Source organism: Micromys minutus (assembly GCF_963924665.1).
Source record: "Micromys minutus genome assembly, chromosome: 18".
Lineage (NCBI taxonomy): Eukaryota > Metazoa > Chordata > Mammalia > Rodentia > Muridae > Micromys > Micromys minutus.
Genome location: NC_137953.1, coordinates 13,497,797 through 13,522,758, shown reverse-complemented (window position 1 = coordinate 13,522,758; position 24,962 = coordinate 13,497,797). Strand labels below are relative to the sequence as shown.

Genomic DNA, 24,962 nt, shown 5'->3' with positions numbered 1-24,962 from the left:
CCATGTGAAAATTTGATACATGCTTCTGTAATCAGCACTGTGGAGACAGGGATCCCTAGAGCTCATCTTCGGCCAGACTGATTAGTTCCAGGCTTAGTGAGTGACCCTGTCTCAAAAAGTAGGGTGAGGGCTGGGCTGGGGCTCAGAGCAGAGCGTTCATCTCACAGACCTGCCGCAGGCTCATCGGTCAGGAAGGAAAAACAGGGCCCACGAGGCAGTAAGACGGACAGCAATAAAGACATCCAACACTGACCTCTGCGCGCATGCGCACGCAGGTACACAGGCACCAGCACTGGCCTACACAGATGTACAGACGCACATGCACACAAGAGGGAGGGAGTGAGATGAAGAGGTGGCTCGTTGGTTAACCGTGCAACAATAAGGCTGCAGAAACAAGATCTGACGTCAACAGGCCTGCTAGCACAGAGCGGGGAGGAGAAATCATTCTCCAGAGGTGAGATTCTTAACCGGTTATCAACACCAAGTGGTCAGCCCTGTAAGCATTTATAAACAAGCAACACCAAACACAAAGTCTGCAGATTGTGTGTGTGTGTGTGTGTGTGTGTGTGTGTGTGTGTGTAAAGCAGTAACAATGAAAGAAAGAGGCATTTGAGAGTGAAGGGAGGAAGAAGGCTTGAGGGGTGTTGAGAAGGGAAGGAGAAACACAGTATAAGTGTATTTTAATTAATAATAAATGAATTTGGGGGCTGGAGAGATGGCTCAGTGGTTAAGAGCACTCACTGCTCTTCCAGAGGTCCTGAGTTCAATTCCCAGCAACCACATGGTGGCTCACAACCATCTGTCTTGAGATCTGATGCCCTCTTCTGCTGTGTCTGAAGACAGAGACAGTGTACTCATGTATAATAAATAAACAAATCCTTGAAGAAAAAAAAGAGCCTGTGACTTTAAAAAAAAAAAATAAATTTAAACTTTTACCTAAGGGGAAGGGGAGAGAGCCCAAACCGTTCATGCAGAGGACCCAAGTTTGGTTCCAAGCACCCATGTTGGGCTTGTAACTCCAATTCCAGAGGAACCAGCATCTTCTTCTGGTCTCTGCAAGCTCTTAATTTATATACTCATACTTAAAAACAAAATCTCTTTATTATTTATTTATTTTTTAGATGTAGATAAGTACACTGTAGCTGTCTTCAGACACACCAGAAGAGGCATCAGGTCCCATTACAGATGGTTGTGAATCACCATGTGGTTGCTGGGAATTGATCTGAGAACCTCTGGAAGAGCAGCCAGTGCTCTTAACCTCTTGAGCCATCTCTCCAGCCCCATAGTCATTCTTAAGAAAAAAAAAAAAAGTAAGTCTTTTTAAAGGTAGACAGAATTACCGATTCTAGCTGGGTATAGTGATTGGCATTTGTAATCCAGGTGTGCAAGGCCTCTGAGCTGCCGTCTTACCTCTATAAGCCTGTGCTTTTCTGTCTTTGTGCTGTCTTGGTTCTAGATTGGGAGGAACCAGTCTGGAAGGGATCCTCAGGAAGAAAGCGACAGAAAGGCCAAGATGGAAAGACACAGGAGGAAAGTGTCCCATACACTTAAGGATCCCAAGAGGTCTTTATTACCCACCAGCCACCAGCAGTTTCCAGCCACACACAGGGTCCTCTGGGTCTCTCTCACCCACTCTCAGGACCGTGAGATGCAGCCGCAGTCCAGTTGTCTCCTCCCAGGGGACCAAGGAGCTTCCGGGGGATATGATGCAACAGAAGGCCCTCCCAGGGACCGAGCAGCACTCCTGGGGAGGAGGGCAGGAGAGGGCCCCTCTTGGCACACATGAGGGAGGGTCACCCCTGAAGAGTAGGGCGGGGTGGAAGGGGCTCTTAGGTGGGGATGGTGCCAGTAGCGAAGAGTATGATGAGGATGACGATGATAAGAACAATCACACAGATGATGACAATCATCTTCACATTCTTCCACCAGAACTTCCGGGCCACCTTCTGGGACGTTGTCTTGAAGTGTTCAGACTGTTGGGGGATAAGATAAAGTAGTGACGCAGTGGCTCCAGCCCTCACAATAAGAGTCTAGATGGACACCCACACGCCACAGTGTAGATGTTTACACTATAAACTGAAACTGGGAAGAAAAAATAAAAAGGCACTGGGGCTGGAGAACCACTGCTTCAAAAATAAAACAAGTAAATAATCCTTTCCTCTTACAGTAGGAATGGAAAGGGTTTTAAAAATATTTTATAACATTTATTTGTGCCTCTGTGTGTGGCCTCATGCGTCACACTGTCCATGTGGTGCAGGAGCTGGTTCTTTCTATTCTGTGTATCCGGGGGATCGAACTCAGGTAACCAGGTTTGCTGACCAAAGTCTTCACCCCCTGAACTATCTCTCTGGTGTTTCTTGTTTGTTTTACCTCTGAGACAGGATCTCACTATGTATCCGGGGCTGGCCAGGAACTTCAGAGATCTGTCTGTCCTGGCCGCTTGACAAATGCCTTTCCACAACAATGTGTAAGCCAAGTTCTGCTTTAGAATTCCTGAGCTCATAAGACTTCCCTCTGACCACGGCAGGGTCCCTTCCTTTTCTTTTTCTTTCTAGTCAGGATCTCATACAGCAAAGACTGGCTTCCGCTCCTCACGGAAAAGGATGACCTTGAACTTTTAAAAATTATTTTTATTTATTTGTTTATGTGTGTGGTGTGCACAGGCCATAGTGGAGTTCAGAGGCCATTTTGTAGGAATCAAGTCTCTCCTACCGACTGTATGAATCCCACAAATGGAACTCAAATCCTTAGGCTTGCCACCAAGTGCCCTGTACCTTTTGAACCATCTCAATGGCCTGGCTTTGAACTTCTGATCTTTTTGCCTCTACCTCTGAAGAGCTGGGATTACGGGCATGTGCCACAAGACCCTATTTATTTAGCGTCAGGGACTGAACCCAGGGAGGGCTTCATGAATTCTAATGAAGTATTATCTGAGCCTTAAGTTCGGTCTCCCTTCTTTATCTTGCCCTTGCCCTGGCCTTTACATATATATGCCCACAATCTGAGTATGTTTGACGGGCAGAGAAATCTGGCCCCCCACAGGCTGAGGGGTGCAGAAATGTGCTCCAGATGGATGTATCTTCTGGCTCTTTAATACTTTCTCTTCTAGCTTCTGTAGAAATAGAGCTTCTACAGAAGTTTGGAAAAGTAAAAACAAAAAGCCTCCTGCTCCCCCAAGTTTTCTTCCAGACACTAAGTGTCCACAAACTGCACCAGCTGCCAAGATTACACACTGGACCCAGAAAGCCATCTATAGCACATCAAAACTGAGGCCCCAGCCTTGGTTTGTGTTGGACTTTCTTCCACCCTGAGCAGCTTGGCCTCAGCCCATGGCTGCAAAGAGGAGAAGGTCTAAGCAAGATGTGGCGGGGAGGAGATATTATTCTGACCTTTGCTGGCAGGGGGATCCTGGGATTCAAGAGCTTCATTGCTCTTCCCAGCTGTGTTTTAAAGCTGACTCAGCAAGACGCTCCCCCACTCCAGCCCTAATAACACCCGGAGCACGCCGAAAGGCCGAGGGCTGCCTAGAACTCATAGTTTTGCCTTGGGGGCAACAACTGCAAAGGGTTGCCCAGGACAAGCCTTAAAAGAAAAATCAGTTTCACACCCCAAAGAAGCTTGGGAATGCTGCGGTTGACTGAACCATCTCCGTAATGGCTCTGTGGGTGGACCCCTCACCCAAGCCCACTGGGCTCTCTACCAACCAGCAGAGTAGCAAGAAGCCAAAGGTAGAAACTCAACAATCTCCTGCATAGGCAAAAGGGCAGTAGACATGAGTCCACTTAGCCTTCCCCCCCCCAAACTTCTCCCCCCAACACGAGATCTCTCCCCCTCCTAGTTTTTTCCCAATCTCACCGTGGCTTCCAAGTCCTCTGTCTTGTTTCGGAGATGGTCCAGGTTCTCTCCTCGGGCCAAGATCCGCTCCACATTCTGGGTCATAATATTCTTGACTCCCTCCACCTCGCTCTGCAGGTTCCTAACTCGGTCATTCCCGGCGCTCCCACAGGACTCCTCCTGGATGTCAATACAGGGGTTAATTAGGCTGGCCAGCAGAGGCCAGAAGTAGTTGGAAGGACTACAGTAGGTTTTAGCCATTTCTAAAGCTTCAGTAGTTTACAGGAAGAATGTTCACGTGGATGCACGCACCCGTCTGTCCCAGATCTGCCTCAGGCGGTCAGGTATTTTTTTTTTCTTCCAGAGGCTGGGTCTCCTCTTGGCCTGGGGCTCTGAGATTAGGGTGGACAGAAAGCCTCAGGGATCAGCCTTCGCTGCCATCCTAGTGCTGGAAGCCACCACACCCGGATTTTTTTTTTCTTCTAAACGGGTCTAGGGACCCGACTCAAATCTCCCTGGTATGTGGCAAGCACTTTGCCCACTGAGTCACCCCCCCACCCCAGATTTATTAATTTACTTACTTATTTGAGACAGGTCTCACATAACCTAGGCAGGCCTCAAACTTCCTAATTAGGATGACCTTGAACATCTGATCTTGAGCATCCTGCCTCGACTTACCCTGTGCTGAGATTACAGGTGTGCGCCATCACCCCTGTTTTATGAGACGCTGGGGAATCAAACCCAGAGTTCCATGCCTGCCAGGCAAACTATCAACTGAATCCTTAGTGGGGCGTAAGTGCAGTGTGTGTGTTTGTGTGTGTATACACACGACTGTGCACACACTATCAGTAGGTGTGGGTTGGGGAACATACACGTATGCCACAGCACACACGTGGAGGTTACAGTTGGACAGACAGGAGCGAGGGGGATATTGAATTCAGGCAGGCTTGCTCTGCAAACACCTTTACCTGTCCAGCCCATCTTGGTTGCCATGGAAGTGCATATTCTAAGTCCCGAAGATGAGATTTGACTCTGGGCTGTCATTCACCTTCTTTTTGGGGGTTTTCAGGTTTACAAGGAAAAAGCAGCCCACAAGTGCCCCTATTTTGACTCCCACAAAGAAGGTCAAGGAGGAAACAGCTGGCGTTTCCGGTTTCCTGAGCAGAGCACAGCCAAGTACCTGGTCCCTACAGCCTCCCTCTTCCCAATCCTAGTGTGCTCTCTCTAAAGCTCTGAGAGCTGGTCAGCAGAGCACTCTCGCCTGGCCCAACCCAAATGCCTCTCCAGACATCTGTTGGTGAATTCTGCTTCCAGCCTGCGGGGCAATGTAACCTGGGTTCAGAGGATGTAGCCCCCAGAAGGCATCATGTGACATTGGGCAGCACACTTCTGCTTCAAGTAGGCCGCACACCACCGCCTGCTTAATGTAGATATTCATACAAGTCCTTCCTGCTTCGGTCTCTCTACCCAGGAGGCCTCCAGATAAGGCTTTTGAACAAGGAGGGAAAAGGCCTGACTCCTCCCTTAGGGACCCAGGGGGGCTCAGGTATAGGCCGTGGGTGTGGGCTGAAGCTAGATTATCAGGGAGAACCGCCATCTGGCTGCTTTATAAACCCTTGGCACTGTTGCTAATGTTTCTAGAGAAGGGGGTTGCTTTTGGTGGCCAGACAGATCCTCTGGGTGTCTGCAAAGATACAGTGCGAGGCTAAGGGGGAGAACTCCAGTCCGCTGGGTTGGAATCTGAGCCCCAAAGAGCAGGAGCGCTTGTGGCCCGGTAATGTCACAACACCGGGCTCAGGCCCAGCTGGAGGAGGCGGAGGAGGGGGAGGGCGCGGCGCAGCAGCTCGGCTTGGAATTTGGGTCCCCCAACCCCCACCGAAACCCTGATCCGATCGAGCACCGAGGTCATGAGAGGAAGGAGGTGGAGAAGTGTCAGGAACCCCTGGCCCGGAGTGCGGAGCTATTTGTAGACAAGTTGTCAAAAGTAAGGAGACAGGCAGCGCCGGCCCAACCCGGCCAGCCCTCTGCCGCCAACTTACCTATCTCGACACAGACAACCCCCAGGCCCGATCCCCCTCCAGCAGCGCCTCTAAACCTCTCTTTCTTAGTCCCCGCGTCACTCACCATGTCTCGGAGCACTTGGGCCTCTCAAAGCAGAACTTCGCCTAGTCAGTTTCCACCCAAGGCAGCCACAGCTTCACTTCCTGCTTACTCCAACTTTCTGCCCGCCTCCTGCCCATCCCGCGACTCCAGCCTCTCCGGCTCCTGCCTCACGTAAGTGCAGGTTTCTCCAGGTAGGCGGCCGCCCTCTGCCGCCCTCCTCCAAGTCTCCTCCCAAACAAAAGCTTAAGCAACAGGGCAGGGGGTGGGGGCGGGGAAGGGGATAGCCTCTAAATTGTCGAGAGGGAGAAAAGGAGGATCAACCGCCCTCCTAAGTTTTCCGAAGCTTCTTTGTATGCTTCAGAGGAGTGATTCTAGTGTTTCAGTGACTTAAATTAGCCTTATTTAGATAGAAACGAATGTACAGGTAAAAATACCTTGCGGGGCAACCTTTGTCCCCGAAGGTCATCCTGGATGAGAAGAGAGCACTAAAATCCCCAGAAATCGGGGTTGGAGAGATGGGTCAGCAGTTGAGATCACCTGCTGCTTTTGCAGAGACCTAAATTCGGGTCCTTGCACCCACACCTGGCTGCTCAGAAACACCTGTATCTGCAGCGTTAGGGGATCCGGATGCCCCCTTCTGGCCTCTGTGGATATGTGAACACACATTGCACACACATACATATAATTAAAGTCTTTCAAATTTCCACGCAAGTTCCAAGTTGGCCCTGGTGAATCTTTGCCCTCCTCTTCGGGGTTCTTCAGGGCTGAGGCTGACCTCAGACAATGCGAGGAATAGAAACAACAGGGACAGGGCACCTTGGCCTTGTCACAGGACAGAAGACAGTTGGAGAAATGCCTCAGTCACCAGCCCCTCCTTTCCTTCTGGAGTTCAGCGGTCCTACATTTCCTTCCAAAGGTCACCGTGGGGGTTGGTGACCCTGGTCAGTGGTCAGATGGATTAGGAGGGGGCCTAAGGGTAAAGGGTTTTTCCACCACACATGGCTTTCCTCCAGAGAAAATCTGCTCTTCTCCGGATGGAGTTTGTCAAGACAGAACAATAACAGGGCACCAAGAGACCAGACATTCTTTCCCACCCCAGAATAAATAACATCGTCAAGGAGGAAATCTTAGCTCCTCCAACAAATAGGAATTTTTTTTTTTTTTTTTTTTTTTTTTTTTTTTTTTTTTTTGGCTATAATAAATTTAGAACCCCGGAATCATTTTGAGACGCTTTTGTGGTTTTTCCTTGTGCATGCACAGGGACTCAGGGAGGGGCTAAATCTATAAACACTGCCAGTTTAGTTTTACAGAAACAAGTTAAAGCACCTAGGAAACACTTAAAAAATCTTCTAAGATTTATCATTATTTTTAATTATGTGTGTGTGTATGCATTTTGTGTGTGCGTGTGCGTGCCTGAGGGCAGAGAGGTCAGGTTCTCTGGTGAGTTACAGGCAGTTGTGAGCTGCCTAATGTGGGTGCTGGGAGCTGGACCTTCTGTAAGAGTAGCAGATGCTCTTAGCTGCTCAACTCTCTCTCTCCCGTCCCCTAGTGACACCTTAAAACCGCACAACCCCTTTCCTTTTCTATAAAGCAAAAAAAAAAAAAAAAAAAAAAAAAAGAAAGAAAGAAAGAAAGATCTAGAATAAACAGGAATGAGATCACGACTCACGACAGAGCATGTCTGCTCTACTACACTTGATCTTAGGCAAAAGGCCAAGAGACCTTGAGAGTATCAGTTCTAAATGAGCTCCTTACCATCCTGCTGATCAAGTGGCAGGGCTCAAGGGGTCACAAAGAAATGGGTCCTAGAGAGATGGCCCATCGATCCCTTCAGAACCCAAATTGATTCCCAGCACCCTGGTCAGGCAACTGTAACTCTAGCTCTAGGGTATTTGGTGCCCTCTTCTGGCCCCAGCACACCCTGTATTCATATAGCCAAACAGACATACAAACTTAACAAAATAACAGGTACAGGCAAGTGGAGTCTGAGGTCAGCCCGGTTTACTTATCCAGTTCCAAGCCAGCCAGGGTTATGTGGTAAGACTTTGTCAAAAAAAAAGAAAGAAAGAAAAAAAGAAAGAAAAGAAAAAAAGAAAAAGAAAAAGAAAAAAATAAAAAATTAAATTAAACATTTTTAATAGTAAAGTATTTTTAAAGATTTATTTATTTATTTATTTATTTATTTATTTATTTATTTATTTATTTATTATATATGAGTACACTGTAGTTGTCTTCAGACACACCAGAAGAGAGTGTCGGATTTCATCACAGATGGTTGTGAGCCACCATGTGGTTGCTGGGAATTGAACTCAGGACCATCAGAAGAGCAGTCAGTACTCTTAACCACTGAGCCATCTCTCCAGCCTGTAAAAGTATTTGTACAAATACTATGTATTTTAAAAGATTCATCTTAAACCACAAGGAAGTCTATAAGATGGAACCTGCCTGGGCCAGGTGTGGTGATGAATGCCTTTAATCCCTTGGGAGGCAGAGGCAGGGAGATCTCTGTGAGATACAGGACAGGTAAGACTATGTGGAACAGATGGACAGACAGACAGACAGACGGACAATCACAATGTGTCAGTGGCTCTCTCAGTAGCAACAGTATTTGCCTTGAATGTCCAGAGCCCAGGGTTCTGGCCCAAGACCGTCCACCCTCAAAGGCTTGTGCTGCCCAATACAGTGCTGACTAAATGTGGTCACTGAGCTGTCACGGTGGCTAGTGAGAACGGAGGCTGTAAAATGCATGCCAAGTTTAAGCAGCAACTTAGAATGAAAAGAAGGATGCTACATCCATAAATACCATGAGTATTTTATACCTTGTGTGGTGCTCCACACCTGTAATCCCAGAACTCAGGAATCTGAGGCAATCGCACACGACCTCGGGCCAGACTGTGTCTCCAGTGCATCAGTCCGTCAGTCAACCAACAACCACATCTCCTTTCCTAGGGCGCTGGGGTTAGAGTCCAAGCTTCCTACAGTGCCGGATGAGCGCTCTACCTTCTCTAGGACAGCACAGCACGCCTCCAGCCTCTCTTATGGTCTTAGTCTGACTGCTAGAAAAATTTAAACCACACAACTAGTCAAAACTTTACTCTTTTTTCTTTGGAGATGGGTGCTGGGAATTGAACCCAGGCGTTTGTGCACGTTAGGCAAGAATCTGCCGTGGAGCCATATCCCTTGTCTCATTTTTCAGCTACTTTCAAGGACTTAAAGGTGTTGGAATCCTGGGACTGTTGTGAGTCCCCGGACTCTCCTGTGGACTACTGAACTTAGGTTTTTCTGCAAAGGCAGTTTGTACTCTCAACTGCTAAGCAACTTGTCCAGCCTTCTCTTTGGATTTTTATTTTATTTTATTTTATTTTATTTTATTTTTTGAGACAGATCTCATAATGTCGCTCAGGTGGCCTGGAACATGACATATATAGTCCAGGCTGGCTCAAACTCACAAAGATCTTCCTCCTCAGATTCTAAACTTGGGGATTACAGGTGGGAGCCAAAATGCCCAGCTGTTTCTTTTCTTCCCTCCCTCTCTTCCACCTTTTGTCCCTCCCTCCCCTCTTTCCTTTTTCCTTCCCCCATTTCCTCCTTTCCTTTCTTTGCTAAGGACTAACTCTTCAGACTCTGGGCTGGGTGTTACCCATTCAGATCGTTTTTCTGTGAGGTTTTTGTTTCTCGAACTTCAGAAGAAACGAAAAGCTCAGTAACTTTCCTAAGCCTGGGTTGTTAACGCGTGATATCCCCCACCCCGCCCCCTTGAGACAAGGTCTCACATAGCCCAGACTGGCATGGGGTTCACTTTCTGAGAATCCTGTTGTCTTCAGCTCACTGGGGCTGGGCTCACAGGCTCACGGTACCTTACACCCTTGAGTTACAGTAACCCGAAGGAATGAGGGAGAAGGCTGGCTGTATGCTGGCAGTAAGCATGGCAGGATGCTCTCCGTGTCTAATGAATGGGAAGACTTGGGATCTCCTGATGTGCTAGGCTGGGCAGCCTTGGGCGACTTTCCTTTTGGAGCTTTCATGTTCTGGTCCCACAAACAGCAATGAGAATACAGGCTACGAGCAAAATCACATTTCGTGCCAAGCACATGGCTCACTCCTGTAATCGCAGCGCCTGAAAGCCAAGCAGGGGGATGGATTACTTCCTGTGAGCTTGAAGCTAGCCTGGACTACATAGTGAGATTGAGGCCAGCCTTGGCTAACAAAGTCTCAAAAACAAAAAGGCAATAAAACAAAGTCAGGCCTAGCACCACATTCCCATACTCTCAGTACTTGGGAAGCAGAGGCAAAACAATCAGGAGTTCAAGGCCACCCCGGGCTACACAGCTATAGCCAGAATCTATCTCAAAAACAAAACAAAAATAAAAGAGAGGAAAAAAAAACACAAGAAAAAAAAAAGGGAGAGAAAATGGAATGAGGAACTAGGAAGGGGGAATATTGCAGTCTGAAGAGGCAGCTAGTTTCAGGCTGGCTGGGTTACATGCCAGGACTTCATCTCTAAAATGGACAAAGAGAACTTGGGCGTAATGGTTCGTGCTTTTAACTCTTGTAATCGATCGACACAAAGAATGGATCACTTTGAGTTGGAGGCCAGCCTGGGCTATATAGTGAGTTCCAGGCTAGATTGAGCTAAAGATTGTCTCACAATTTCTTTCTTTCTTTTTTCTTTTTTAAAAAGATTTATTTCATGTATGTGGTTACACTGTCGCTCTCTTCAGACACACCGGAAGAGGGCATCAGATCCCATTACAGATGGTTTGCTGGGATTTGAACTCAGGACCTCTGGAAGAGCAGTCAGTGTTCTTAACCGTTGAGCCATCTCTCCAGCCCCTTGTCTCACAATTTCAATCAAACAACTGTGCTTCAGTCTAGATGTTAGGTTTGGGGAGAAACGAAAAGCATCACCTCCTTTGGATGACAAGCTACGAGCCCAACCATCCCATCCCCCACTGATTGTGGTGCAGGAAGGCCCTTTGTTCAGTAAAAACATGGTGGCTCAGTGGATCTGGGACTGTCTGTGTACTTTACATGTTTCTTCTGTTGTGCTACTTTCTAGGATAGCCCTGTTCTTTTGCTCGTCATTTAAAAATAAAACTGTCTTGAGGACAAAATTTTAAACAACATTATAAACAAGGAAGTTGATGCCAGGCATCATGCCTGTAAAGCCAGGATTGAAGGGTGGTGTGGTAAGGCAAGAGAGCTAGCCTGGGCTACCGTGTGAGCCAATATCCAACAATAAAATGAAGCAGGCATAAAAGCCAGGGCTTGGCTGTAGTTCTGTGAGCAGGTCCTGGTTTGGTCCCAGCACCACCGCTGGGGGTGCTCCACATCGTCATTCATTTTATAATGTTTATAATGTTTCCTTCCAGCAGCTCCAGCTTCCCAGTGGGTGCACGCACAGTCTCTTCTCTCGACCCATGCGTTTCCAGACTCGCCTTTCTGGCCCCATCCTTCCTTCAGGACGTGCTTATTGTATTCCCAAACACGCGTGAGTAAATTCACCTTGCCTCCGGGTTACAGCCAGGCTTCCCATGCGGGCATTCCAGGTGTCCGTCCTTCTCCCAGGCTTTCAGGACGCAGCCTTCTCAGCCCTCCCCATGCCCGTCCCCCAAGCACCCATTTTTGCTTAATGGCTTCATTCCTCGGGCCTGTGGAAATTCTTCTCATATTTCTCTATGACTGGAAATCCCCACAGAATTAAATTCACTTCTTCCTTCCTGATCTCCACCAGTTTCCGTTTAAACAGCACCCATTCATCATTCAGCATATGCGTGCACACAGCTGCGCACACTTTCTGCTTCTCCAAGACTTACACACACACACACACACACACACACACACACACACACACACACACACACACACAAATTACCGTTACTTAAGAGAGTGTTTTGTTTTGTAATCTTAGTTAGCCTTAAATTTTTGATAATCCTCCTGCCTCAACCTTGCCAGTCCTTGGTTTACAGACATGGGGCACCACACCTAGATTTGCTCCTGGCCTCCAAAGCTACATACTAAGATAATCTTTAGAATCCAAACCAAACCAAAACCGAACTGAACACAAACCCCCCACAAAACACAGAATCCAATGGAAGCAGCTTTTTATCTGGGAGCAGTTTAGACACACTGAATCAGAGCACCCTAAAAAAAGGAAAGGTGCAGAAGGCAAAAGGAGGGGCTTGCTTTGCTCCAGGGTAGCTTTTGGAGGCAGCGTTGCCTGGGCTGACATCCTGCATCGAAAACCTTCCTGGTAATTATTGAAGGTGCTCCTGCTGAGAAATGTCGAAGGCTAGCAGATACTGACCTCAAGTGTTTACCCAAGCCTACTGGAACATTCTGCGGTTTAACCTTTAGCAGGTCTGAGTGCAGGCCTCTTGCAGCCTCCCAAGTCGACTTTAGAAAATCTTAGTTGCTCTAAGTGGCTGGTGAGCGGCACCTGCCATCCCAGCGGCTTGGGGAGCTGCCGTCAGCCTGTGGAACATAGAAAAACCCATCTCAAAGGAAAAAGAGCAAACACGCAAGAGTTAGTGGCACACATTCTCAATCCCAGTTCTCAGAGCCTTAAAGCTACACAGTCAATGTTTTGGATGTTAGAGATGAATAAGTTTGTTTGTTGTTTTGTTTTTTCTTTCTTTCTTTTTCCTCCACAATGCAGACAAGAGTGACACTTTTATTATTAGAAAGACCTATGGAGAAATTTATTGCCCAACCTTTGGACTATTTCATGAGACATAATGCTGAAGGCTTTGTGTGTGAGTCATGACGGGTTACGCTGGAGACTAACAACTCCAGGAACAAAATCAAATCATGCCACCGGCAGAGAGCTGCTGACTTAGCACAGCTAATTGTTTGTTTCAGGGCATTTTTTTTTTTTTTTAAAGACAGATGTATTTCTTGTGTCCAGAAAGCTCCAGGTGAGCATTGCCACTGATCACCCAGAACTTTTGATTTCTCAAAGGAAGCTATACTTAACTTTAAGGTCATTTTCCCATTTGTTTTTTATTTGGTGTCTTGCCTGTATGTATGTCTGTGCCCTATGTGGCTGAAGTCACCGAGGCCAGAGAGGTACTGGGATCCCCTAGGACTGGAGGTGTTGACAGTTGTGAGCTGCCATGTAGGTGCTGGGACTTGAACCAGATTCTCTGGAAGAGCAGCCAGTGCTCTTAACCTCAGCGCCATCTCTCCAACCTAAAAGTGTACTTACGTTTTAAAAGTAGCTTAAATGCTACTGGTGTGTGTGTGTGTGTGTGTGTGTATGTGTGTGGCATTTGGAAGTCAAGGTCAGAGAACAGTCTGGGTATGATCACTCTCGAACAACATACCCTTTTTTTTTCCTTCTGGTTTTTCGAGACAGGGTTTTTCCATGTAGCCCTGGCTGTCCTGGAACTCTCTGTGTAGACAAGGCTGGCCTTGAACTCAGATTTCTACCTGCTTTGCCTCCCTAGTGCTGGGATTAAGGGCACTGCCACTGTCACGGATTGGACTTCACCAAATAGACTGCATTAGCTGGCCAGTAAACTCCACAGAGTGGCCTGTCTCCATCTCCCCATCCGGAAACTACAAGTATATTCCACATTTTTTTTTTTTTTTTTTTTTTTTTTTGGTTGTTGTCTAAGTCAGAGCCTTGTGCACGCCAGGAAAGCACTTTAGCAGCTGAGCTATGCCATCAGCTCAAGTTCAAAACAAACACAAAATCCCTGGGTTTTTCTGGTCCTAATTCACTTCCCCCCATAGCTCCCATAGAATTTATTTCATATTTATGACTTTCTACATCACAATAGGGGTACTATTAGAGTTCTTAGGGTTAAAATCTGGATTCTAAAAAGCCCCAACAAGCTAGGCTTGTCCACCTATCCCCAATATACCAATTAACGTGACAAGTCATAGAAACAGAAAAAGGAGGTTGATTCCCTGTTTTGGACAGAGCAAATAAAGAGGCCAGTGACCCCCAAGTTCATTGTTAGGGAACTGACTTGAGATTTAGATTCAGGTAGAAAGCAAGAGGCTTGCATAACTAAACAATCTCGGTCAACACAGGCCCTCCTCTGCCTCTGCTCAAGTCTGGCCTGCAGTGAGGTCTGATAAGTCAGAATCTGTGAAATCCCCCCGGGAGGCAGTGGGGACACTTTCTTCCTCTGCCAGACACCAGACGCCAGCCTTTCCCTTACTCGAGCACGGGAATCCTGGGGAAATCTTAATTCTTTGAACTCAATAATTTGATAGCCTCAGGAGGGGTCCAAGAAGAATATTTTCACTCCTATTAGATGGTTACAGAAGTTGCCTAGTATTTCCATATAATTATGTTTTTATATTTTTATGTGCGTGTGTGTGCGTGTGTGTGCGAGTGCGCACGCGCACGCACGTGTGCTTGAGTGGAGGTCAGAGAACAACTTGCAGGAGTTGATTATTTCCTTCCACCAAGTGGGTCCCAAGGATAAAACTCAGGTCTGGGCTTGAATTACTGAACCATTCTGCCAGCCTCTGTTATTGTCTTAACCTGTGTTCTATTGTTGAGAAAAGACATCATGACCCCTGCAAAACTTATACAGGAAAGCATTTAACTGGGAGACCGCTTGCAGCTTCAGAGGCTTATCACCATGGGGGAGTCCACATGGTGGCAGCCCTGGTCCGGGAGAAGTGCTGTACATCCTGATCTGCAAGCATCAGGCAAAGACACTGGGCCTGGCCTGGGCTCTTGAACCCGCCTGCAGCAGGGACACACCTCCTAATCCTTCCCAACAGATCACCAACTGGGAACCAATATTCAAGTACATGAGCCTCTGGGGGCCATTCTTAGTCACACCAGCACAGTTATTATTATTATAACTACGCTTGTGGATTGAACCCAGGACTTCATGTTTGCTAAGTGCACACTTCCAGTACTTAACTCCACTTTCCAGCCCTCCCTTCTGTCGGTATTGCTTCTGTTCTTCCCTCCCCCTCCCTACTTCCTCTTTTAGACAGAGACTCATCTGCTCCAGGTCGGTTTCCAATTCAGCATATAGCCAAGAATGGCCTTGAACTCCTTACCCTCCTGCCTCTACCTGCCAAGTGCTGGGATTACAGGAGGAAGCCACTTGTATGTAATGGACCAGAATGTTAAACTTGATGGAATTAACCTTGGGGGTTGGGTACTTCCGAAGATCAAACTCATGGCCTCCTGCATGCGAGGCCAGTACTTAACCACTGAGCTCCATGGCCCAGAACCATCACTGTGGATGGTTCAGCAAGAGTCAACACAAACTTCCCAAGCTGCTCAGCCTCTCTTTGAGCCACAGGTTTTTATTTGTTGTTTTCTGTGTAGGGATGTTTTGCCTGCTGGGCCACAGTTTGATAGTGATCGAGAGAACCATCTCTTATAGGTCTGTAGCTTCCAATGTGGCATGGCCCGCCTTGCCTGTTAGGATAACCTTGCCGTGGACATGTCCTCAACAGCAGGAGCACTATGGGCCTAGTGAGTCCAGCTGCCAAACACATCTGGCCCCAGTGACCCCCGCTTTTATGTCTCCATCTGCCGGCAGTGGAGCTCAGTGTGGCTCAGAACTCCTGCAGACTTCAAGGGCTACAGCTACAATAACACTGAGATATTTGTCCTTCTAGCCATGTTGACATTTGCACTGAGGCTGGTGACTTAGTGGGAAGGAAGATGGAGGTGAGAAGCCAAACCTACTCCATCTTGGCACCAGCCTCCATCTTGCGGGGGGGAAGCCTAAGAAGTTGATCTGCAGCAGAACCCAGGCTGCACCTATGTACCAGGAAGGACCGCACAGCTTGTCCTTGGCCAGAGTTCCTCCCTAGCTATTTCCTAGCAACAGTTAATCAATTAGTCTGATGGTTTCACATGTGCTTTCAGACCATTTGTGATTGTGTACAATATTGCTTCAGAGCACCCACCTGTCGGGTTACAATAGACATTCAGTTAGATACTTACCAGGCTGGACACCTCCCTCCCCCTTTCATTTCCTATAAAACCGAGTCCCAGTGAGAGTTCAGGGCCGCTTCACGAGACCATTCTGTGGGCTGGCAGTGAGTAAACCCAAACTCAAGTTTGTAATAAAGAGACCCTAATGTGATTACATCAGAAACAGCTCTTTGGTGGTCTTTTGGGGTTCACAAACACTTCCTGGCACAACAGAGGTAGCAAACTGGAACACTATCCAATTGTATTCCTCACTGCCATGTATTTGCAATAATCAGCTGTTTACTTGTTTGTTCATTCATCCATTTTATGTTTTTTGGAGACTGATGTGTTTATAAGAAGATAAAGAGAGGGGGATATGTTCTATGGAGGTGTGGTGAGGTGTGGGGGAAGGGGGCGCCTCCAGGGCCCATATTGAGGTATCCCTTCCCCCTGAAGGACATGGGCATAGGGAAGTGAGTAGGGGCAGAGAGAGAGAGACACAGAGAGAGAAGAAAAGTAGAGAAGAAGAGGAGTAGAAGCCGGCCATAAGCGCATGGAGAGAGAGGTGGGAAGGGAATGGGGAGAGAGCAGGGGCAGAAGGCAAGAGAGATAAGAGAGCAAGAGACTGAGGACGGGCAAGCTGTTGCCTGGTAACTGTGGGTGGAGCTTAGACAGAACGCTAACAGACAGTGTAGTCGAGGCTGGCCTCAAACTTTCTATTCGGCTAAGAATGGCTTGACCTCTTTAGCCTCCTGCTTCTGTCTCCCAAGTACTGGGATCACAGGTATGCACCAACATGCCTGGCTTGAGAAAAAACTTTTATTTTACATTTATTTATTACAAATTTAAAGCTGTTTTAGTGGCAGGACTGGTGGCACTTGAAGCCCAGTGCTTTGGAGGTAGATGCAGGTGGATTACTGCGAACTCACAGCCAGCTCTGTATCTATATAGTGCATTCTAAGAAGGTCAAACCTTCCTAGAGATTTTAAATTGTGTGACTGTGATGCTGTGAGGCCAGAAGGGGGCACCAGATCCCTTAGAGCTGGGTGTTTGTGAGCTTCAAAGACAGGTGTTGGAGCCAACCCTTGAACCTCTGGTAGAGCAGTAAATGCTAGTAACTGCCTAGTTGTGTTTCTTTCTCCCTTCCTCCTTCCTTTTAAATTCTGTGTATGTGTGCATTGGATGCCCTCAGAGCCCAGGCATGGGACCACCCTGCATCAAAAATAACAGTGTTTGTGAACCACTCAACATAGGTGCTGGGACTCAAACTTGGGGCCTCTGAAAGAAAAGCAAGTGCTCTTAACTGATAAGAAATAGCTCCACACTCCCTATTGATTTTGAAAAATATTAATTTATTATTTTATGTATGAACACTTTGTCTCTGTCTTCAGACACACCAGAAGAAGGTGTTATAGATGGTCATGAGTCACCATGTGGTTGCTGGGATTTGAACTCAGGACCTCTGGAAGAGCAGTCAGTGCTCTTAACCTCCGAGCCATCTCTCCAGCCCCTCCTATTTGATTTTTAAATGTATATGAATGTTTTGCCTGAATGTATGTCTGTATACCATGCGTGAGCCTGGTGCCCATAGAAGCCAGAAGTGGGTCTTGGATATCCTAGAACTAGAGTTACAGATGGTTGTGAGCTTCCAAGTAGGTGCTAGGAATTGAACCCTTTGGAAGAGTTATCATGGCTCTTAACTGCTGAACTGTCTCTCCAGTCCCCTTTATTTTATTTTTAATCTGGGGGAGTATGTGCACATGAGTTCAGGTGCACATGAATGCAGGTGCACATGAATGCAGGTGCACATGAGTGCAGGTGCACATGACTGTAGGTGCACGTGAGTGCAGGTGCATATGAATGCAGGTGCACATGAGTGCAGGTGCATATGAATGCAGGTGCACATGAGTGCAGGTGCATATGAATGCAGGTGCACATGAGTGCAGGTGCATATGAATGCAGGTGCACATGAGTGCAGGTGCATATGACTGTAGGTGCACATGACTGTAGGTGCACATGAGTGCAGGTGCACATGACTGTAGGTTCACATGAGTGCAGGTGCACATGAGTGCAGGTGCACATGACTGTAGGTGCACATGAGTGCAGGTGCACATGACTGTAGGTGCACATGAGTGCAGGTGCACATGAGTGTAGGTGCACATGAATGCAGGTGCACATGGAGACCAGAAGCATCAGAGTTGGAGTGATAGGCTATAAAAGTATTTTTTATTTTTCTGATATAACTCTGTCTTTGAGGCTTACTGCCATTGTCTGTTAATCTAAGTCTAGCCTCTGTATAATCTTATCTAGGTCTAGAATGTTTTCAGCTTCTGAGATTTACTGCTGAATGAGCTCACTTTCTAGCTCCGAGTGGCTGGTTCAACTCAGCTGTTCTGGCTCAAATTCCTGATTCAATCTGACGTTTCTTTCGGTCTCTTACAGAATTGCTCTGCCTGACTTCATACTGACTTTGGCAATCTGTTCTAATCTTCTGGTTTCTCATTCTCTGGTTCATTCCATCTTCACCCGTGTCTAACTTATTCTCTCTGCAACCTGTCTCTGTAAAACTCTGAGTAAAACTGCCTCCTCTCATTCTGCACTGCTTCCTCAAGAAGCTTCCCTTTTCTCTCTTCTTGTGAGAGTTGGGCACATCCTACTCCGTCAAATCTTTCTCTGGTTCATCACTTTTTCTGTCATTCATTTACACAGCACTTCCAAACACGGCTGCTTCCTTCTACAAACTAACTTTACCTTCAACATTCGAGATTAAATCTGTGTACCAAGGCCGTGTCTGCACTCCAGCCAGAGAGATTAAAGTTGGATGCTAAGGGCTGAACCACACCACAACTAGAAGCATTTTTTTTTCCCAGTAAATGACACAATCTTGGGGTTCATAATGTGATCAAATATGCTACAACAGTAGGCAGTTGGGAACTGCCCAATTTGGGTGGAGGGAATTGAACTTTGGTCCTCTGAAAGAGCAGTATGTGCTCTTAATCACTGAGCCATCTCTCCGAGCCCTTATTTATTGTAGAAATAGGGGATTATGTATCCCAGGCTGTTTCATTAAGTAGGATGATCGAGATCGCTCTCCCGCCTCCACCTCCTGGGATCACAAGTGTGTTCCCACCAGACCTTATTGTCTCTAGGGCTGGGGACTGAACCCAGGGTTGAATGCACGTGAAGCAAACATCCTACCAACTGGGCTACACCCTCAGCTCGCCAGATTACAATGAGGTTTGTGACTGTGCCTGTTCGTATGTGTGAGAGTGCGCCCATGCCAGTGTACAGTCTGCTCCTTGTTATCCATCTTATTTGTCAGGGTCTCTTGCAGTTCACTGTTGCTTAGGCAGCTTAGCCGGCCCTGCAAGCTTCCAGGAATTCTCCGGTTTGCATTTCCCATTCTCCTTAGGCTCACGTATACAGAGGCATACGGAGGCTTCTAGGTTTTACGTGGGTTTAGTGAATCCAAACTCCAGCCCTGGGGCATCCCACTGAGCCAACTCCACAGACCTCAGGTTGTGACTTTTTTTTCCGCTTGTTTGTTTGAAACAGGGTCTCACTAAGTCTCCTTGGTTGCCTGGAGCATGCGACATAGACCAGACTGTCCTCTAATCCACAGAGGTCTGCCTGCCTCCGCTTCTTAAAAGTCATGTGCCTCCACAAGCAGCTTGCGGTTTTTAGAAGTACCATTTTAATTTTCTTGGTTTTGAACTTTTGAGACGGAGTCTCCTGAGGCAGCCCTGAAACTCTGTAAGTAGGCCTGGCTTTTGTGGAACCAGAAACAACCACCCCTGCCTCTGTCTTACGTGTGCAAGGATTATTATCGTAGGCAACTATGCCCAGTTTTAAAAACTGCCACTTTTTTTGCCACATATGGTGGCATATGCTTTTAATCCCAGCACTCAGGAGACAGAGGAGGGTTGATCTTTTGTAGCCGGACAAGGCTCCCAGTGGCAGGATCGTGTCACATTTGATTGGCTGTTGGCCAAGAAGTTCTTGCGGAGATCTCTAAACAACGCAGGAAAATGCTAGGCAGAGGGTCTCTCTGAAAATTGACAGTGGGGACTCCATTGCTGAGGACAAAAAAAAAAAAAAAAAAAAAAAAAAACACCTTCTACACAGCTCATTGAATGTAGAGAGGTCAAGGGTCAAGCTGGTGCGGGTTTGGAGCCTTCACCCCTCCATTCCAGTCATGCTGGCACAGGAAGGTACTCTGGGCTACGGGAAGAGAAACCTGGACACCACCTCAGCCACAAACCTCCACCTACAACCAGTCCTGCCCTCAAGATGTGCTACGGCAGCGGTGGTGTAGAACTCACAGGAGAGCCTGCCAGCGTTAGGTTTAACTTGAGGCCCATGCTAGGAGTGGGCGTCTGTGCCCTTCGTTATTTGGAGAGCCCAGAACCTAGGCTAGATCCAAATATGACCGGCCAAAAAAAAAAAATAATAATCAGTGAAAGTATTCCTGGTAATATTTGGCACGCCTTTCCGGGCCGGGGTGGAGTTATCTGTACCCAGAAATTGTGCCTAGTAGGCAAGTTAAAAAGCAACAACCTGCTGTGTGACTGTTTTATCCACCGATTCCAGTGGTAGCTCCGCCCCTCCCGGAGCAACGCTGGTGGACCGCTCCCGCCCTCCAGCAAGGGCAAGTTGAAGGAGAAGCCGGGTTAGGGGGGGCAGTGACTTTTGGAGATAAGGAAAGCCTGGAGGGACAAAATGCAACACATAAGGAAAACATAAGGGCAAAGGCGGCCGTGATTTTTAAAATTATACACAATTTAAATTTGCCGTGTGTTCCCACCTTGACGTCGCTCACTGATGAACGAGTTAAAAAAAAAGCCTCTCCTCCCCCCAAGCTGCTTTAGGTCATAGTCACAGCAATAGAAACCTAACCAAGACAAAATGTATTTCGAGCCGTATTAGCCAATAGTATCAAGCCTCTTAACAATTTGAATGAAAATTACAAAATATTTTGAGGCTCGATTTTGGAACACTAAACGTGTTTAATTTCTTCTTCTTTTTTAACATTTTTATGTATTTCTTTTTTTAAAAAATTTATTTATTTTATTAATATGAGTATACTGTCGCTCTCTTCAGACACTCCAAAAGGGGACATCAGATCCCATTATAGATGGTTGTGGGCCACCGTGTAGTTGCTGGGAATTGAACTCAGGACCTCTGGAAGAGCAGTCAGTGCTCTTAACCGCTGAGCCATCTCTCCAGTCCATGTTTAATTTCTATTCTCTGTAGAACAAGAGCAGGAATTATTTTATTGATATGTATTGTACAATGCATTTTCCATTCTCTGATATAAACTTAACACGAATTCACCTGACACATCAGTTATGAGCATAAGACTTATCCTGTCACCACGAGGAGCCCCTAATACTGGGAGACTTCGAGAAGATTGGGCACTGCTAGAGAAATTCTGCTTCCTTTGATGGACGCTTTCCTACCTCAGATCCGTTCTTCAGCTTGTCCCAGTGTGTGTGTGTGTGTGTGTGTGTGCGCGCACATGCATGCATGTAGGTGTAGCCCAGAGGTTATTGGCTGATGTCTCATGACTGAACCTTAAAAAGATTTATTATTGTTTTATTGTTATCATTTTGGTCTTTTGAGACAGGGTTTCTCTATGTAGCCCTGGCTGTCCTGGATCTCATTTTGTAGACCAGGCTGTCGTAAAACTCACATAGATTCGTCTGCCTTTTCCTCTCAAGTGCAGAGATTAGAGGTGTGGGTTATCCTCTTTGGCTATTTATTATCTCTGTTTTATGTGATCGTTTTCCCTGCATCTGTCTGCACCATGTGCATGCAGTGCTCTGGGAGCCCACAAGAGGGTGACAGGATGCCTTGGAACTAGAGTTATAGATGGCTGTGAGCCTCCACGTGGTTGCTCCAAACCTTGGTTTTCTGCAACAGCAGTAAGAGCTCATCTCTCCAGCCCTCCCCCTGATCTCTTGAGCCGGGACCCACTGACTGCTTAGCTCGATTCTGTGAGCCCTGACTATCATCTGTCTCTCTCCATCCTTCAGGACCAGGGGCTCAAAGCTCCAGAACCAGGCTTGGTTTTTATAGCAGTGTGAGGGATCAAACTCAAGTACTATGTTTGTTCTGCAAACATCTTAGCTCAGGTACACATATTCCACTTTTCAAAGACTTGTTTTACTTTTTAATTGTGTGTGTGTGTGTGTGTGTGTGTGTGTATGTGTGCATGCACATGCAAATATGAGTTCAGGTACCTATAGGACATCCCGTAGAGGATGAGGTCTGCTAGGAGAACAGCCAGATAAAAAGATTAAAACAGGAATGGTGATTTAAAGTTCACTTTACCTACAATTCAGGTTATACTCACTTAAGGTCTTACCACATGGCATGCCTCTGAACCTATTCTTCAAAAAGTCTGTGTACTTAATTGTCTGCCTGCCTTATAGATCCTTGCAGTCTCTAGGGGGTCATCTGGGTTTGGGTCACAAAGCAGTGATCAAGTAGATGTCACACACACACACACTCACACACACACACACACCTAAAAAACAGTTAAAACAGATACCATGACAAGTAGATTCAAAAACTTTAGAAATAGTTAAAGTGAGGGTGGAGAGACATAGCTCTGCAGTTAAGCACACTTTCTGTTCTTCCAGAAGCCAAGTTCAGGTCCCAGCACCCACACTGGCAGCTGATAACTGCCTGTGAGCCAGCCTCATGGGATCTGTGGGCACACACATGTCACACACACACATTTAAAAAATAGTTAAAACAAATATCATGACAAATGCTTCCATAACTGTGAATACCTGAATGGTACTTTTTTTTTTTTTTTTTTTTTTTTTTTTTTTTTTTGAGATAGGATTTCTCTATGTAGCCCTGACTATCCTGGAACTCACTCTGCAAACCAGGCTGGCCTCGAACTCACAGAGATCCTCCTGCCTCTGTCTCTCAAGTCCTGGGACTAAAGGTGTGCACCATTGTTACCTAGCATTTTGTTATAAATGCAACTTCAGGTGATTAGAAGGGGTAACCTGCAGGGAAATGAATTATCAAAAAGGATATAATACTTTGATATGAACTATCACCATGTCCTGTAATTATAGCTTGTCAAAAAACCAGATCAACAGGACTCGAAGGACACCGTGTCAGAGGAATACTGGGCATATGCCACAGAACAGCTCAAAGTCCAGTTCCTCATCTGTGGGTTTCAGAGGTTTAGTCTGTGCTTTTTACTTGGCTTTGCCATGTCTCAGTGTGTGCTCAAAAGTCAAGCTGAAACCTTTTAAATTACAAGAGTTAAAACTTTTTTCTGTGTATGAATGTTTTACCTGTGTATGCATGCCTTCATATCATATGTGTGTGCCTGATGCCTACACGGGCAACAGAAGTCATCCGATCCTTTGAAACTGGAGTTATAGATAGGCGTGAGCCACGTAATGTGGGCGCTGGGAATCAAACCTCTGGAAGATCAGCCAGGGCTTTTAACCAATGAGCCATCGTTCCAGGATTTTATCTGGGCACCGGGGAAAGACTATCTTACTTCACACCAGCTTTGCCACGAAGTGTCTGATTCCGGGGCTGGAAAGATGGCTCAGTGGTTGCTCTTCCCAGAGGTCCTGAGTTCAATTCCCAGCAACCACATGGTGGCTCACAACCATCTGTAATGGGATCTGATGCCCTCTTCTGGTGTGTCTGAAGGGAGAGACAGTGTACTCACACACAATAAATACATAAATCTTAAAAAAAGAGAAGCGTCTGACTCCGAGGAGGCCTGTCTCTTAAGGACCTAATGGTAGAGTCAAAAATGTATTAATTTCCCATAATAATTTATAGGTTAAATACAAGGTTTCACACATGTGAGACCAGTGATCTATTGAGTTACAGATGTAATTTACCTAACATGGAACAACTTTTTAATTGTATTTGAATAGATCAACACACATTTCTGTATGTGTATGCTATATAATGTTGTTTTTGGTTTCTTTGTTTCGGTTTGGTTTTTAGATAGGCTGGTCTGGAACTTTCCACATACTGGATGAACCTTGAATTCCTGGCACTCCACCTTGTCCTCCACCATCTGAGGGTGGGGATCACAGGCTTGCACCACCACAGTTAGCATTGAGGTATATTTTCTGAAATTTATTTTATATTATTTTTAGTTAGGTGTATATGTCTGTGTGAGGTAATGTGCACATGATTTCAGGTGCCTGCAGAGGCCAGAGGTCTGGAACTCCCCAGGGACTGGAGTTCCTGGGGTCAGTCCTGACCAACCTAATGGGGATCCTGGGAACTAAACTCAGTTTCTCTACAAGAGCAAGACCATACATTCTCTAAATCGAGTTCTTCTCTCCATCCCTAGGTACTCCTTTAAAAATAGTATCAATGCAAAGCTTTTTAAAACGGGCAGGAGAGACACCCAGCTGCCAAAACAGCTTGCAGCTCTTTGGAAGACACAGGTCTGTTCCTAGAACCATATCCCAGGACTCACAACCCATTTTAACTCGAGCTGTGGGGGATCTGCTGCCCTCTTCTGGACTCTGTGGGCAGCTGCACACACATGGCGTGCAGACACAAATATATACGTTAATAAAAAGAAATCTCAGAACCTCAGAGTTGCTGTTGTAGCTCAGTGGTACAGTGCTCGCCTATACACTCTAGGATTTGGGTAACCCTGGCAACGGGCAGAAAAATTTTGTTGGTGGAGTTGTTCTTACATCTGTCAGGGGCAGGCAGTCCTTTGTTCTTCCTAGCATGTGTGATGCCTGGCTTGGAGGACAACCCATGCACAAGAACCAAATCTAATCTAATCTAGGGAGGAGGGAGTAAGAGACTGGCTCTATCATGTGAGCAGGAAAAATGCCTACAGACCTGCTCTCTGTCCAAAGGCACAGACAGGCAGGCCATAGACCATGGAGCTCTGCCTACCACCACTTAGTGCTGTGAGGCAGGCTGTAGACACCTGTTTGCTACCACACTGCAGCAGTATGTCACCAAGGATGTCACCAAGCCACCCCCACCCCAGCAGCAGACACCATAACGTGCAAGTAGGTGGTGGGCAGAGAAGTGGAGCAGTTTGAGCCTTGTGAGGAGAGAGGGGACTGCAGATTGGGGAGTAGGTTCTGAGTGGCCA

General features: G+C 46.7%; 1 protein-coding gene and 1 long non-coding RNA gene across 2 annotated transcripts; one reads left to right on the top strand and one right to left on the bottom strand.

Moving 5' to 3' along the window:
- Positions 1-1,515: 1,515 nt before the first annotated feature.
- Positions 1,516-6,153, bottom strand: VAMP8 (vesicle associated membrane protein 8). The gene is made up of 3 exons (XM_080932319.1): positions 5,959-6,153; positions 3,856-4,014; positions 1,516-1,973 (listed from the first exon to the last, which is right to left on the bottom strand). Exons 1-3 carry the CDS (start codon positions 5,959-5,961, stop codon positions 1,830-1,832), a joined length of 306 nt encoding a protein of 101 aa, XP_080788445.1. The 5' UTR covers positions 5,962-6,153; the 3' UTR covers positions 1,516-1,829.
- Positions 5,986-23,958, top strand: LOC308432539. Its single transcript, XR_013975417.1, has 3 exons — positions 5,986-6,108; positions 11,310-11,428; positions 23,837-23,958. It is a non-coding gene; the product is annotated as an uncharacterized lncRNA (long non-coding RNA).
- The last annotated feature ends 1,004 nt before the right edge of the window (positions 23,959-24,962 follow it).